Consider the following 16,724-nt stretch of genomic DNA (forward strand, 5'->3'; position numbering starts at 1 on the left):
GGGGGTGGGAAGTCGGCACAGGTGATGTGGCGGGGGGTGGAGGGATGTGTGTCCCTCCAGATTCCTGCTCTTACAGTGGGGTGCAGGACTGCAGCTGGGCCAAACCAGCTCTGGGAAGGAGCTGTCTCTGCAGGCAGGGCCTGGCACAGGAGTGAGCGCCATGCCACCATGGCTGCCATGGTGAGGCGCCCCACCTGCCAGCAGCAGGGACACAGTTCGGGTCCCCCATCATTTCCATACCCTCCCCGATGCATCATCCATACCTCATCCCACTCTCCCCCTGCCCCCATAGACTTACCTGGAGGGAGCTGTGGGAACTGTTCTCCACCGTTGCTTGGCTGCCATGTGCGTATGCATGCACACATGCATGTCATGCCCCCTGCCTCAGATTATGCTCCTCGCTCCCCGCAACCTCTTGCATGGTAGAGCTCTGTAAGCCTGCAAGGAGAAACCCACAGTTTCCTGTGTTTTTGTGGTAATACGGTATTTATGGCTATAGCCACTCATGCTGAATGTCAGCCTGTCTCTTCACAAAAAGAGATACAGCCAGAATACAATTCAGCATAAATGCAGTAGACCATGACCAACCTCACTAATAGGGACTGACCCCTGTGTGGTGAAAACATGTGGCTTATTGGCAATTGTATGATGTAACTGTTTTGGCATGGTCTGATAGCTATACAAGTATAGTAAAACCCTTGCACTTTAATCCTGTTTCATTCAGGGTTAAATTTATATGGATTTTTCTGGTTTACCTCTGCATGCCCCTGTGAAGATACACAGTTACAATGTAAAAGGCCATATGCCTTGGAGATCCCTTTTGAAGGGCTCAGAAGATGCACTGGGCCATAGCATAGGGGTGTCAAGCTCACTTTGCGTCCCAGTCCAGATCCGGACCCATGGGGCTCCTCGTAAACTAGATGCAGCCCAGAGTACAGGATGGCCCCATCTCAGGTCATGTAATGGTGGCAGCTCTGGCTCCAGGCCAAACCACGTGGCCTAGGAGATGGGGCTGCATCAGCGGTGACAGATGAAGCAGCTGGAGGGTGTTTGGAGCTGTATCAACCCTTGCCTGTCTTCATGCTGCAGATAGCCATGTTTACTTGGGGGCCCAAGAGCCCCACTTTCTGTAATACAATGCTCCTCCTGACCCCAGCCCCTCCTGACTTTTAGTGGTCTGGATAAAGTGGCTCTGCAAGCTGGATCGGCCCACAGACTGAGTTGACACTTCACACAGCAGCAAAGTGCATTTGATTGGAATGTGTTTGGGATTCTACTGCATATCACTTTCATTCTTAAGATAATTTTATTAACAGCACCTGCATGCTCATAGGAAGTAAGACATTGTATTCCCTGTTTTTGAATATGATGTAGAACTTGGAATAAGTGCATTTACAAATTTGAAAATGATGAAAACCGTCTTCAAAAGACGATATTTTGGGAGGTGGTGATAAATCTTTTGTTGAACTAACTGCATAGTTGGGGGAAAGTTTTAGACAAGCTTTTGAGCTCAAATTACTCTTCTCTGGGTCTGAGAAACAGGCACAGCTTGAGCCAAGTAATTAATAGAAAGAAGAGTAGTCTGTGTAAAGCTCCATATATACACCTCTTAAGTGTACCTTACTAAAGAAATTAGACAAGACCTTGCTCTCTGCAGTCTGTTATATTAGCCGTCAAATACAATTTTAACAATACTTTTCTGGTAAATCGCCTGGCTTTGTCTTTCCTGAACTGTTTATTTCTTGTTGAATATAATCTTGAATTATTTACTAAGCCCCAAGGATTTTTATACAAAATACATTTTTTCAACAAGCTTAGGGCATTAAAACTCAAAGCATGGATGAAGCAAACTGTACAGTAATAGTGTTCTTTAGCTAGATGAGAAGGAATGCTTTCCACTTAAACTTAATTTATGTCAATGTATAGTCTTAATGAAAGCCCTGGTATTTTATCAATAGAATCATGTGATGCAACATATTTAATGTTTGTAGCTTGCTTATGTGTAGTAGTGAAGCTATCCATCCGAATAATAGCTATATTCAGTATGTGTGAGATTTATTTAAGAGTTGCTGTGTTCATCCCCGTAAAATGTAAAGCTTAAAAAAAAAATGAAAGTATGTTTGCCTATGCTGGGATTTATTACCAATATCCAATAATAAATGATACTTTGTAACATCAGTGTTGTAAGTCCAGGGCTTTATTTATATATAACCTAATACTTGCATCAAGATATGACAACACTGTTTTTTATTATAGTATTTACTGTAAAGCAATAGACTACCCATCCACAAATGCACTTAAAATATTTCTTGTAGCTGGTTTTCAAAGAATACTTGACCTTTCAAGAAATAGGGTAAGCCTGGTCTTAATTCCTCTGTTCAATGTGAAGTCCAGTTCCTTAAGAATATGCTTGAGGCCTGATATTTAGTCCATACAGTTTTACTTGTAAGGGGCCACAAAGTCCATGTAAAATCATAACAGAACCAAAATTGGGTCTCTGAAGGAAAAGCAAGAGAGAGAAAGTATTTTAGCAAAACTTGCAGTATATTTTAAGGGATACTCTTTAAAAAAGAACTTAAAGAACCAAAAAGCTTGAGTTGCACCTGTCCTGGACTTAGTTGATGCAAAAGTTTTGTTTTATTTTTAAATGACAGGTTGAAATATAGAAACCTTTGGCAACACCTGTTTTCACTAGTTCATTTTCCACAAAAGTGACCATTGGGTATATGTATGGAGGGGTGAGGGAAGTAAGTCACTGAAGGCTTTTTGAACTGGGGAGATTCGCTATGAAGTCTCCAATTCTCTGATTGATTGGCAGAATTTATTTCTAGCCTTCTTTCGAGCTTTTTTGTTTTTCTGTGGAATTCTTCCAAGGCCTATCTCAAAGTTTGGAGAATTTACTACTAGTGGAGTTTTTTCAAAAATTGTCTTATAATAGATGTGTACTAGAGAATACCAGTTACATTTCAGAGTTTCTTCAGATATGCTGTGGGTTCTGCATATGTACAAAGTTACAACAAAGAACAACTTATGAACAAAGTTCTTGGACTCATGTAAATCTGAGGCAAAATACTGCTGGTGAAAATTGATTCCATGAAAATTGCAGTGGATGCAAGTTAAACAAGTATAAGTTAGACTTCAAATGTTAGGAATCTCTGACAAACAGGGAAAAACTAGCAATAAAACTTAAGACAGAAAGTGTTGTTTGTTTGGTTTTTTTAAATAACAAGTTTTGTCAAAGAAGAAGATTACACATTGCTATTCAAAAATCTAAAAGATGTATACGTATACATGTCACAGGCAGCTCACACATCAAAACAGTTGGACTTGACTAATCTCTTGGACAGTTTCTATTTTACAGTTAGGAGTAAAATCATATGCGAGTCATTCTAATGTAATAAAAGCCTTAGCCTGTCTGTCTGTAACACTATTTACACTCTGGTTGTCTTGGCAGCCAGTCACACCGCTGACTGAAACAACCAATCCGTGTGCTCCAAGAGCGTTCCGAATAGGAGGCTGTGTGGCAGAGCGCTGCCACTATGGTGGGGACAAAGTGCGTGTGTGTGTGTGTGTGGGGGGGGGGGGGGGGGGGGGTGGCGTGAGGCCAGCACTGCTGGCTTTGGGACCCCCTACTCCTTGACCCTGTTCCCAGGAGGCAGCAGTGGCAGCATGGGGTACTGGCCAAGGGGGACGGAGGAGACGGTGAGGCAAGCTTTCTACCCCCTGCCACTTCTGGGAACCAGCAGGAATGCAGGGTGGCGGATGGCAGTGCTCCATCCCCACCTGCAATATATACATGCAATGGGGAAAGTTATTCAGAAAAAGGATGCATTGTTGATTTGTCATCTCAGTCTTTTTTTTTGTATTTTGAAGAAAGCTCAAGCATTAAGTACGTGATGGTGTATTTAATTTAACTGAATTTAAATGCAGCTAAACTGAAAAGCTTAGGAAAGATTTCAATCTAAAAATGTGAATATTTTAAAGATAAAATGTAAGCGCCCACAGATTTTTCTAAAGTATACAACACTGTGGTAAATTCCCTACTGTTTGACCTTCAAAATTCAGAAGGTTTATCGATCTTTTTTACGGGTGAGAGGCCATGTGCCAGATCCTACAGTTCTTAGATGAGCAAAATTCTGTTAGAGGTTAACTGAACAAAAGTTAAATACTACTACCGTATTTACTCAAGTATAAGATAACACCATAATAAATAGTTTCTGTAGATAGAAAACTTATACATTTGTTATAATTTTCCAGGTATGGAATCCAGTTATTTGAGGTTTGCCTTCAATATGCCCCCCTCCCACTGCCACAGCAGGAAAAACAAATCTGGGAGGGTTCAGCCCCATTGCTGTGCCCCCCAACTTCCTCCTTTTGCAGCCCCTTCCCCCGTTCCTCCTCTTGCAGCCCTTTCCCCCTCTCCTTACTATCAAACCCTGCTCTCTCTGAGTACATGGAAGTGAGAAATTCAAAAACACTGACCTTGAAATAAATATACCTGCAGTAATTTACATATAGTACTCATTGGATGCCTATACATATGCAGTGAGGCTGTTTTGATGTGCTATAATTACAGTGCACAGAAGCAGGCTGGATTTTTAATCGGGCCTCTACTACAGCTCGTTGGTGGGTCTTGAGTCACAGATCCATTGCAGAAGTTGTAGGTCTTTCTGCAGGGAGGACTAAGCTATAGGTCAGGATTTCTCTCCTTTTCTTTCCTCTGTGATTTCTTCTCTGTTGTGGGGGCAAGATGCTTTACCTCAAAGTGGGATGTTGCTCCGTTGAGGTTGTCGCTTTTATTGGAGTCATCAGTTAACAGCCAGCTCCTTCCAGCTCCCAGCACACTTCTTCCATAATTATTTTAACATGTAGTTTTGCATTAGAGTATGTAATTGAAGTTCCCTCGGTAGATTGAAATGCATTTGGCTTCTGCATAAGCAAAAGAGCTTGAAATAATCAGCTGAAAAGATTTTACTTCTCATTTGCAAGTGCTAGAGATGCTTTAAATGTCCCTAGCCTTCTTTTGCCTTGTTCAACCTTGCAATTAAAATAATAGGTGTATAGTCTGCTCTCAGTCCTTCCAGAGAGAGGTGATAACAATTGCTGCGTATCTGTGAGGTTCCCAGTGATTTCCTTTCTTCCACTCAAACGGTGGACGAGCATCCAACCTCCGCTTGTATGCTTAAATACCTTTAGAAACTTGATGAGCCATGTCTACCAAAAATCAGCAGAAGATGCTGCTGTATCCAAGGTAGCAGTATTGGTCAGTCGAATTCCTTAACATGTTAATCCTCACAACATGAAAACACAATTTTTATGTTTGGATCTACCAGGCCATAAACGATATTCAGCAGTTCTGAGCACAACTTGGTGAATGAAATTGGAAAAGAGAATTTCCTTCACCTTTCCCATTCAGATGCAGATTTTTATCTGTTTGTATCATCATCATCATCATTCAAACATGAAGTGTAACTTCTACTCAGGTTCTAACTCATCATATTGTTCATCTGTTGCTTCCATCTTTACAGCATAGTGACTACAGGGGATACTTAAAAGCCATTTTGTTGATGGTCAAGGACAAAAGATGGTAACTGTATAAGTTAAGTAATTTGCATTACTGTATGTTATAATTATACAAAGTATAATTATATTATTTAAAGTCTATCGTGTGTGTATGCCACAGAGGCCAGGTTTAAGGGATTTTAGCCCGAACTGTTAATTTGAATTGCATAACGTGTGTTTACTTAATCTAAATCATAACGTTATTGTGTTTCTTTATAGCGGCTTTATTTTTTACCGCTTATATTGCAGTAGTGGCTAGAAGCCAACCAGGTCTGAGTTCCTTGTGCTGAATGTTGCAGACACACAGATATTAAGTCCCAGCCTCAAAAAGGCAATAGGAGAAGAGATGATGCCCAAATTGAAGATTCTAAGTCTGAGCATCAAGGATGCAATTGGGATGCTCAGTCTCGCCCATGGGCCAAATCTGGCCCCTGGACCTATGGCATCCAGCCCACAAGGCTCTCCATGGGTTGGAAAATTTGGCCACAGGGAGGCAGTGGCAATTAATGCCGCTATCCTTCCCCACTGTGAAATTCCCAAGCCCCACACAGCTGAGTTGTGCCCCTCTGTCCCTGCATGGCTGGACCATGCCCCTTTCCACCAACAAGGCCAGATTGGGGCTGTGCCAAGACCCCTTCCCCCATGCAACTGGATGGGAGCCAGGCTGTAGCCCGCTCCCCCTTCCACCACCTCTTTGCAGCTGGATTGAGCCCCACTGCACCTGCCCCAGGTGTCAGAATGAGATCACCAACAGGGTCTAGTCTGCAAACAGAACAAACACCACCTATCCAGCCCACTGAGTAAAGAGGTTGAGCACCCCGATCTAGACCATTAAGAGCTTTAGCAGTGAAGTGTATTACTTTATAAGAAAAACATACTTTATTTGCAACAGTTTCCAGGTTATTCTAGCATTTTTTAGGGGTGCACTTATAAAGATTTTTTTGGCTAATTATCGATGACTGATTATTAACCAGCCATATCAGCCAATACTGATCCGATAGCCAATATAAAACCTGGCAGCTTGGAGAGCAGCATCTGGCTGGTACGTCTGTGGGGGAGGGGAGGGGTGCAGATCAAGACCCTCCCCACCCCACCCCCCATGGCGAGGGAGGGAGTGGAGCTTGGGCAAGGGCAGGCACTGCCAGGGTGAAGTGGGGCTTGGGTGGCTCTGCCAGGAGGGGCAGCTCCTGCTGCTGCACGCACCCCTGCAGAAGGCCCCCAGATTTGTGCATGGGGTGAGGGTGGGCTGCCTGCTGTGGGTTCAGGATGGGACATTGCACCAGCATCTTTCTTGTGAGGTGGGCAGGCAGTGCTGGCCACGGGGTGGGCTGCAGCCACCCCAAAATTCACTGTAGCTGCCTCCCAGTGCTACTGCCCACCCTGCCCATCCGCCCTGAGTTCAGCCCTGGCCCAGCACCCCCACTGTGAAGAGAGACAGCAGGCAGCCCAGCCTTGCCCCTTGTACAAATCTGGAGGGCCCATGCCTCCTACAGGAGTGCATGCAGTGATGGGACCTGCCTGTCAGATGAGCTGCTTGTGGCTCTGTCCTGCACCCTACCCCAGCCCCTGCCCTTGCACCAGCCCCACTCCCTCCTTCACTGTGGGGGCCCTCAATCTGTTCCCCGCCCCCCACAGACTTACCGGCTGGACACTGCTCTCCAAGCTGCTGGGCTGCATTCCTGGCCACGTGCATGCATGCAGCTGTGCGAATGCATGGGGCATTTATTGGTGACATCAGCTGCATTGGCCAAAAAAACCCCAATTGCTGATAATGTCAATTTTCCTTTTATCGGTGCCAGTACAATATGGACCAATATATCAGTGCACCGTTAGTATTTTTAGTATATCTTTTAAGTTATCTCTTCTGGTTTCCATATGGGTATTTTAATAAAAATCGAAGGATGATGTAGTTACAGATCTAAATGCCCATGTATCTTAAAGTAACCCAACATAAAACAACTGTAGCAGCAAGAATTCATCTGAACCAAAACTTTTCTGAGTTAGAATGATTAAGATAATTATACTGATATTTGTTTTTGAATCCTGGGACGTCATTCTCCCCTTGTACTCGGCCTTAGTGAGGCCGCAGCTGGAGTACTGCATCCAGTTTTGGGCTCCACAATTCAAAAAGGATGTGGAGAAGCTTGAGAGAGTCCAGAGGAGAGCCACGTGCATGATCAGAGGTCAGGAAAACAGATCTTACGATGACAGGCTGAGAGCCATGGGACTCTTTAGCCTGGAAAAACGTAGGCTCAGGGGTGATCTGATGGCCACCTATAAGTTTATCAGGGGTGACCACCAGGATCTGGGGGAACGTTTGTTCACCAGAGCGCCCCAAGGGATAACGAGGTCGAATGGTCACAAACTCCTGCAAGACCGTTTCAGGCTGGACAGAAGGAAGAATTTCTTTACTGTCCGAGCCCCCAAGGTCTGGAACAGCCTGCCATTGGAGGTGGTTCAAGCACCTACATTGAACACCTTCAAAAGTAAATTGGATGTTTATCTTGCTGGGATCCTATGACCCCAGCTGACTTCCTGCCCTTTGGGCAGGGGGCTGGACTCGATGATCTCCCGAGGTCCCTTCCAGCCCTGATGTCTATGAAATCTATGAAATAAACAATTGTCTTGATTTTTTTTTTTTTAAATCTAAAAAGTTGGTGAAATTTCCTTTCTTTTTTCCTTCATGTCTAAAAATCAGTATTTCTTTCCTGGCAACTGCTAATAGAATGTTGTTTAGTTAAATTTGAGATATGCCTGAAATGTAACATCCAATTAAATTTGCCATTTTGTTCTTTGAAAATGTCATTCCATTGTTTTGGTGTTATTAGATGAGCCTCTCCTGTTCCTCTAGTATAGATCATTCTGTTGGGTACTTTTGTCTTGCCTTATGACATGATTGTCTGTGTTCTGTAATTGCATGCAATTGCACAGATAGACATTATGTAAATGGACGTTCTTCTTTACAGATCTGGAAAAAACCGATTTATGTTCCCTTCCTGGTAGTAGAAAGACATTGTAATTCTGAACTATTACATTTCTAGTACAGGAGATTCTGCATGCCTTCATATTACTGTTGTGTTATCTTTAGGTTGCACGTAGGTTGTCAATGGGAAATACCCCTCATTTCAGCTTCTTGGATTGGTAATTCACAGGTCACTGATCAGCAGATCTGGGGCTACATTTGTTAGCATTCACCTTTAAAATGTGCTTGTATTTTTTTTAAAAGCTGAGCATTGAGGGACATGTGAAGAGAAGAACATGGTTTTTGGCACAGGCAGAGGCAGGTCTGTCTACAAGTCATGTCTCTGCTTTAAATTTAATGTCAACAAATGCATTTAAACTTAATTTGTAAAAATGCATTTGTTGTTGAGTGTTCCTGTTCTGTGTAGGTATATTACAAGCATTACGTAGTGCTTTGTTAGATCAGATGCAGCTGCTAGGTTTGCCTTTCCTAATATTACTTTAATGCATTCACTCCAAACTGTTCCAGTTTCTACATTCTGTATCAACCCTTTTCCCCATAGCAACAAATCACAGTACCCATTTTGCGCACCTGATTTAATTGCACACAAATTATGTCCCATAAGAAAAGCTCTAGTTAATGATACATACTTGATGTGCTAGTTTGTTTTTCCATAACCTTTTGCAATATCTAATACGCTTTGTAATGGATTTGTACATTTTTTTTTTAATTTATGGCATTTTTATAGCAACAAATGACAGTTCCTTTATCTGTCTTCACTATCCAGAATTCAGTTAACTTCTACTGTAATGGATAAAATATAAAACTGAATCAAAACATGCCATGCTGTGAGTTTACTGTCTTTCTGTTAAAATATGCCAAACTCTACCCTTGTTGTGTAGAATATGGGGATATTTTTGCATGTATTTACAAAAATGTCAGAAACACTTCAAATACCTGAAAAAAAATCTTTAAAATCAGGCCTTTCAGGGCTAATTCGATATGACAAATCTGTGCTGACTAGAAGTATATAACTCTTTCCATCAGTACAGAAATGAAGGTCAGTTAATTTTTTTGTATTGGTAGGTGCGAAGCGGATTAATTCTAGGGAAGCAAGCATGTCAGGGTATAAGTGGTAATGGGCTACAGTGCAGGGCTTTTTTCTGAAACTTTGAGGCATGTTTCATTACTTGATTTCCTTTCCTTATTAGGAGAGGATTAAATTACTTGCATTTAAGAGGGGAAAAAGATTTCTAGGGAAAACAAAGCATGTTGGATTTATAGGTGGGATTTATAAGTGGGATAGGTAGTATTTTCTTGCAGCTTTAAGGTACTTACAGGTTCAAACCTCCAAATATTCATGAAACAAAACCAGCATATAAAAGTTTCCAATATAAGATTGTCTTTTGGAGACATCTCTCTACAAATCTTATTTCTATTAAATTAGTATTTACTTAGTTTAAAATGAAATAGCTTCAAGAATGTTGCTTGTCAAAATTCTGTTCATGAAATAAAAATGTAAAATCTTTTTTCTTTTTTTAAAAACATTTTTAGGCTGCTAATTAACATTTCTCTGAGACCTACAAACATGACTAACAGCATTATTTGGGTAGTTGAAGATTGACAAGTTTATTTCCTAGATCAAAGAATTATAGAAAAAGTAGGGCTGTAAAAGGGATCTTCTCTGGTCATCCAGCCCAACCCCCTTCCCAAGTCAGGATCATTGCTATCCAAACCGTCCCATACAAATTTTTGTCTAACCCAGGGGTATCAAATATTCAACCTGCAGAGCCTCACAGTTTGACTCCTGGTGCTGCCCTGTTGACCCACGTGCTGCGCTGGCTGGCTCTGTGGTGCCTGTTGGGGTCAGCATCCTGGGCTGTGGTGCTTGCTGCACTTGCTGGATCTGGCATGGTGGGTGGGAAGGCTGTGAGCCTGATCTGGCTTATGGATTGGCCCCACACCACTCATCTGGTCTGCGGGGCCAGATGAGTTTGGCACTTCTGGTCTAACCTATTGCTAAAACTACAGATTCAACCCTGTCATACAAGGCACAGATAAAGCAGGGGGCAAGATGGATAGATAATGCTGTAAGAGCATACGTAGTGCAATCCAGAGTGTTAATTCTAACAGACAATGGCCATGGCTAACAAGAATAGAGTTTCCCTGAGATCAGGAAGCTGGAGGTAACTTCCTTGGGAAAACTGAATGCAAATTAATGGCTGTGAACAAGAAGAAAATATCCCAGATTAGAACTGGGGTAAAATTTCCAGGATTAAGGCAGTTTTACCTTGGTTCAAGGGGTTGTATTATGTGGCTGTTAACTTTTCTTCTTGGGGCACCTGGTATCCTATGATGTCCTAATTTTGTGTATCCATGGCCTAATGATGTACATGTAAAGGAGATTATTTAAACTGCATTAAACTACTGTGGAGACACTCATTCAAAATTAGGAGCTTTTATGAGAGAGGGAGATCCAGAACTATTAGACCAACTGATTCTACTCTATCCATTCAGTGATTTTATGCAGTTTAATTAATTTACTTGGAATGGTAATTCCAATTAATTTTCCTGACTTTCTGCGTAAAGATAATTTATAGATGTAGAACGTCCACGAGCTTCAAGATCCTGTGGGGTTCAGCTTGTGCCATAATAAACTTGCCTGACTTTCAGGAGGCTGTGCGCTCAGCACTCTGACAAAAATGCCTGTTATTGTATCTTGAGTTTGGCACCCAAAGTAATTGATGGGTTTTGAAAGTCTTGGCTAGTACATTTTGAAAATTTTACTTTTAAGCGGCATATGTGTTGTTTTCACCTGCTTCATTCTTGGGAATATTCTTATGAAGTGTATTTTTTATATACAAGAAGTTATGTAGTTTTCTTAAATAGAATTAGCTGAAGTAGAATGATGATATTTCCTAATATCTTTTCCTTCTGTCTTCTCTTACATTAGTCCACTGAGACACACAAGAAGCAAGGTAACTTTTTTCAATGTAAGGCAGTTTTTCTTTTCATTTTAGCACGAAGTCTTGCAGGGCATTTTGCTGGGGTATCTTGTGTCATCTGTATCTTATTTTCACACTATCATACTTGTTTTTATCTTATTCAGTAAGAATTTGACAGGTTCAGAATGTTTCTCTTACATTTTTCTATTTTGTCTTAAATCTATGTAGCAACATATGATTATTGTTATTCTTAATCCTTTTCAATAGTTGATTTCAGAATTGCTTTAAATATTGTGGCTTTAATGAGTTGTATGACCTAGTAAAAAGTGCTTATGAAGGCTGTCTTCAAATAATAAATTATTTAAGCCATTTGTTCCCAGACTATGGCCCCTGAGGCCCTGCTAAGTGGTCTGCAGATTTGCACTGCCTTCCATAGCTTTTGAATGCAAGTTTGATATGGATATTTCATCTGCAAATATGCTGGGGGCTGACTGGTCCACTCAGGCTTTTGTAATGTGCAAAGTGTTAGTCCTTTCATTAGGAGCTTTTAAAACAGTTGCATATAATGATAGTTTCAAATGCATCTTTAAAAGTGAATGATGTCAGGTTTGATATTAACCAAGGTAAGAAATATAGGCTAATTGTGGAGTTCTGTTCTGGTTTCATGATGCACACAGCTGGCTGCTGAGAAGGGAAGGTGGTAATTGTATTTTCAGTGGGAGCGTTGGAAAGAAGGATTTTGACTAGTCAATCATCTTCATGGAAAGAGGTTTAGTTGCTATTCCCTGGAGTTGTATGGTTGTGGAAATATGTTGGGGCTGTCTCTGTTCCCAATCCCATTCCCAAGTACTCTCTTTTAAAGGAGCTGCAATCAGCTGGGAGAGAATACTTCACTGTAGAGCTGACAGGTTTGCAAGCCCAGCATAAGGGACGGTAGCATAATTAAAGGAGGGTGGTAACTGGGGCAGCAGTCCTAGGCACCTAGGTGGGGTGGGGAGAGGGGATAAGCAGAAAAATAACAGCTGCTGCCTCAGCAGGGCCGCCCCGTCAGCAGCAGGAGCAGCTGGCAGTTATTGCTGTCCTGGGCTCCCAGCGCTCCGCTTGCACCTCTGATGAGGGATGTGTTGGGTTAGGGGAGGAGGGATTGTGCCTTTTGTGCTTTATGCCCTGGGGACTTGGGGCAGTAATACATGGTCAGCTGTAAGGGGTAGGTACAGTTTATAGCAGCCCAGTTGCTGATTTTTAACTTGTGCCAGAGATCGTTTTAGTCTGTGGAGCTTTCTGTAGAATCCAGGATATGCAAATGTAATCTAAAGGAGATGCAGAATAGATGCAGTTGTTTTTGTTCATGCAAGTATTTTAATATAAACTTTTGAAAGAGAAAACATCAAGAACTTCTGATCTTGCAGTTGTACTGTGTAGACAGCCATACCTGACTCTATTTATCATTGTCACTTTAAATGTAAAAATATACATGTATGAAGTTTATTTCTTTTGTTTTGGAGGTTTTTTGTCTGTTTTTTGGGGAGGGGTTTAAATTAAAACATTTTAATTCTCAGATTTACGAGCTTGTTATTACTTTACTTCTGCTTTTTGGTTGACTGTTTGTACTTCTTCATTACAGGATGTATGACAACATGTCCACAATGGTGTATCTAAAAGAAGAGAAGTTGGAGAAGCTTACCCAAGATGAAATTATTGCTAAGACAAAGCAAGTGATTCAGGGACTGGAGGCACTGAAGAATGAACACAATTCAATTTTACAGAGCTTACTTGAGACACTGAAATGTTTGAAGAAAGATGACGAAACTAATCTGGTTGAAGAAAAATCAAACATGATTCGAAAGTCACTAGAAATGTTGGAACTTGGACTTAGTGAAGCACAGGTAAAATTGGAGCAAGAGTAACCCATTTCAAACATTGTAAAAAAGCCTGCTAACAGACATGTTTGATGCATAGACTAGATGGTGTGTGTGATTAAAGTTTTCTTCTACAACAGAAGTACTCTACCTTTTTGGCCTGTGGGCCAGGTAAATGGTGTGGGTCCAGGCCATGGATCAGATCAGGCCCTGTCCCTGTGGTCCCCCGTAGGTATAGCATGCAGGGCTATGTTATCTGGCCCACAGGACTCCCCATCGGTTCAAAAATTTGGCAGCAAGGGGGTGGCAGTTGCTGCCATTGCTTTCCCTCTGCCAAATATCTGGACCTGTAGGAAGTCCCACAGGCTGGATGACACTGCTTTGAGCACCCCTGACCTACAAGTCTCTGATTAAAAAAAAATATTGACATGAATGTGGGTAGTTCATAAGAATTTCCTTGAGTTTGGACTAGACCAGGGATGGGCAAAATACGGTCCACAAGCTGGATCTGGCCTTCCAACTGATTTGGATCCGGCTCATGGGTGGGTACCGTCAAATGAATTGTATCCAGCCTGAAGTGCTCTGCATGGGGCCAGACCTGCCCAAGGCAGCCCACACTGCACTTCCACCCATGCCAGCCCTCACATAGTTTCTTGGTGGGGCTGCTTCTGCCCGAGTACTGCTCAGCTTCCCCTGTCTCCAGTGGCAGCTCTTGCTCCGTCTGCCCTTCCTGCACCGCTCAACGGAGTAGGAAGTAGAGGGAAGCTGTGGGGGCACATGCCAGGAAGCAGGTGCCCAGCCAGGTAGGAGGAAGCTGCAGCTGGCAGCTCCTGCCCCAGCGTGCAAGGCTCTAGCTCCCAGTTGCCTTCTACCCCCTTATTTCATAGATTTCATAGACATTAGGGCTGGAAGGGACCTTGGGAGATCATCAAGTCCAGCCCCCTGCCCAACGGGCAGGAAGTCAGCTGGGGTCATAAGATCCCAGCAAGATAAACATCCAATTTACTCTTGAAGGTGTTCAGTGTAGGTGCTTGGCCGCCTGCAGGTGGCTACTGATTGTGTTGAGCAGGTAGGGTAGGTAGGAAGCAACTGGGAGCTGGAGCTGGAGCTCTTGAGTGCCGGGGCAGGCACCACCTGACTGCAGCTTCCCCATGTTCAGAACAGCAGGGCAGGGGGAGGAGGAGGAGCCACTGAAGTGGGGATAGCTGAACTGCAGCTGTCCTGGGAGCAGCCCTGCTGGGAAGCTTTGAACACTGGCTGGGGCCAGCAGGTGCAGGCAAAAGTGCAGCATGGGCTATTCTGGGTGGGAGCTGGTGGGCCTTGGCCCCATATGAGGCACAGTGGGGGCAGCTGCAAACTGGATGGGGGACGGGGGCACGGACTGTACCTGTACTACCTGAGTGAACTCTGCTGCATATGCTCCTGGCCCTCCTCCCTTCCTCACTCTTCCCCCCACTCCCAGCTGGTTCCCAGGACTTAGTATAGGGGAGGCAGTTATTTCAGGTGGAGGGCTGGTTACTGAGTTTTGGCAAGCTGTCAAGGGCAGCAAGGGTAGCCCTGCTCCTTGACAGGTGCCCTGCCCCCCGGTCACCATCCTGGGACTAGAAGTCCCTTTCCTAACCCTTGACCTTTGCCACTGGAATTCCCTCCCCTTACCCCTCCAGAAGTACTCCTTTTCAGCAAGGGTTTGCCATCTCAGAACCTGAAAAATACTAAATTATATTCTAAAAAGCAATCGCCTACTACAACGTTCATTAATTTGAGTTCAAAAAGTATTTGTGTCCTGATTTATGTGTGTTTTGTGTAGTGTACCTAGGGATGATTGCACAATAACTTAATTTTAAGTCTTACTCTTGTATATTGTAGGTGGATGGGTATAGGTTTGCGGGGTGTGGGGGAGGTGTTGGTTTGTGGGGCAGTGGATAGGTGTGGGATGAGGGAGCATGTGGGTGTGCTTGTGGTTATGGGGTTTGTGGGGAGCTGTGTGGGGGGGGGAGGTTGGCTGGGGAGGGTTGTGGTATGTGTGGAGGGGGAGAATTTGCTCTCAGAGCCCCTGGCTTCGAGCTCCTGCCACTCCTGTTCCCAGGGCACCAGTGTGGCCACATGCTGCATCTTGCTGCCACTCCCCCCACCCCGCTGCCCTTCTGCTTTCCCGTCCCTCCCCTGTCGCTTTGGCACCATGTCCCAGCTGTACAGCAGAGACTGCAGGACGCAGCAGGAGCTGAACTGGCCTAGCCAGCACTGCACGGAGCCAGCTGAGAATTTCAGGGGCCAGCCGGCTCCTGCTGTGTCCTGTGGCCCTGTGCTACAGCTGGGAACTACGTGGTGCCAAAACAACCGGCAGGGGGTGGAGGGGAGCAGTGGCAGTGGTGGGCAAATAGCTGTGGTGGGGGGAAGGGGGTACAAGTGGGAGCAAGCAGGCACACGGCAGGGAGTGCAGTGACAGCTGGAAAGGAGCACAGGGCCTGCGTGGTATGCTGGGGCCAGTGCCGGTGGGGCCCAGGGTGGGGCAGCAGGAGTGCGGGGCATGGGCCAGTAGGTCTCTGTGGAGCTGGGCCAGGCTGCACCAGCTGGGAGAGTGGAGATCTGGCCTGGCTCTAGAGCCCCTGCTGGCCCTGGCCCCAGTGCACCGGCACTAGCTGTGCTCCGCGTGCCCACTTTCTGCCCCTTCCTCCCCACTGCCTGCTGCTGCTTTCAGCACTCTTCTGCCTGCAGCTGCCACTGTTCCTCTCCGCCCCACTCTGGCTGCTCTGGTACCACATGACCCCCTCCCCCTCCACACAAAGTATAAGGTATATACAAGAATAAGACTTTATGTTGAGCTATTATGCAATTACCTCTATATACACTATTCAGAAAACATAAATCAGAACAAAAATCATTTTTGAAATAAAATATTTTATAATAGATGTTTGATTTTTAGTATATGAATTTTTTTCGTCTATAATTTTTTTTAAAATGGTGTCTTCTGAAAGATTGTGCGTGTGCTGCCCTCATCAGCTCATCAGAGCTAAGTGGCCATCCAGTCAAAATAATTGCCCGTCCCTGGACTAGGCTGATCTAGAGCTCCTCTTTGGTTTGTGTTTGAAAGATTGTCCTTACACTCTCGCAAGGGTTTGGAATTTAACATACATATTTTAATGGAAGCATGTCTTCTTCATAAGATTTTTTCAACTTCAATTACAATTTTAATTTGTTCATTTTGTATTCCACTTTGCAACTCAGTGTTGTATTAATGTAAGCTTTTGCATGACTTAGGAATATATAACCTATTATGGGAATTGAGTGACTTTTAATATGAAGAGCAATTCAATGTAGCAAATACTGCTAAATAAATATATGTTAAGTCAGCAAAAGCAATTATATAATATTGGTAAGAACTCCTCTTGATTAATT

General features: G+C 43.6%; 1 protein-coding gene across 7 annotated transcripts in view; it reads left to right on the top strand.

The window, feature by feature from the left end:
• The window catches only part of KLC1 (kinesin light chain 1), a 57,036-nt gene that overhangs the window by 9,581 nt on the left and 30,731 nt on the right, over window positions 1-16,724 (top strand). For all 7 annotated transcript variants that reach the window (XM_090034111.1, XM_090034110.1, XM_090034108.1 and 4 more), the window contains exon 2: window positions 13,094-13,355. In XM_090034111.1, the coding sequence (XP_089890237.1) occupies window positions 13,095-13,355 (261 nt within the window). In that variant the 5' untranslated portion in view covers window position 13,094. The remainder of the gene's footprint in view (window positions 1-13,093; window positions 13,356-16,724) is intronic.

This window comes from Crocodylus siamensis, chromosome 2 (genome assembly GCF_052110815.1).
Source record: "Crocodylus siamensis isolate JL-2025a chromosome 2, ASM5211081v1, whole genome shotgun sequence".
NCBI lineage: Eukaryota > Metazoa > Chordata > Crocodylia > Crocodylidae > Crocodylus > Crocodylus siamensis.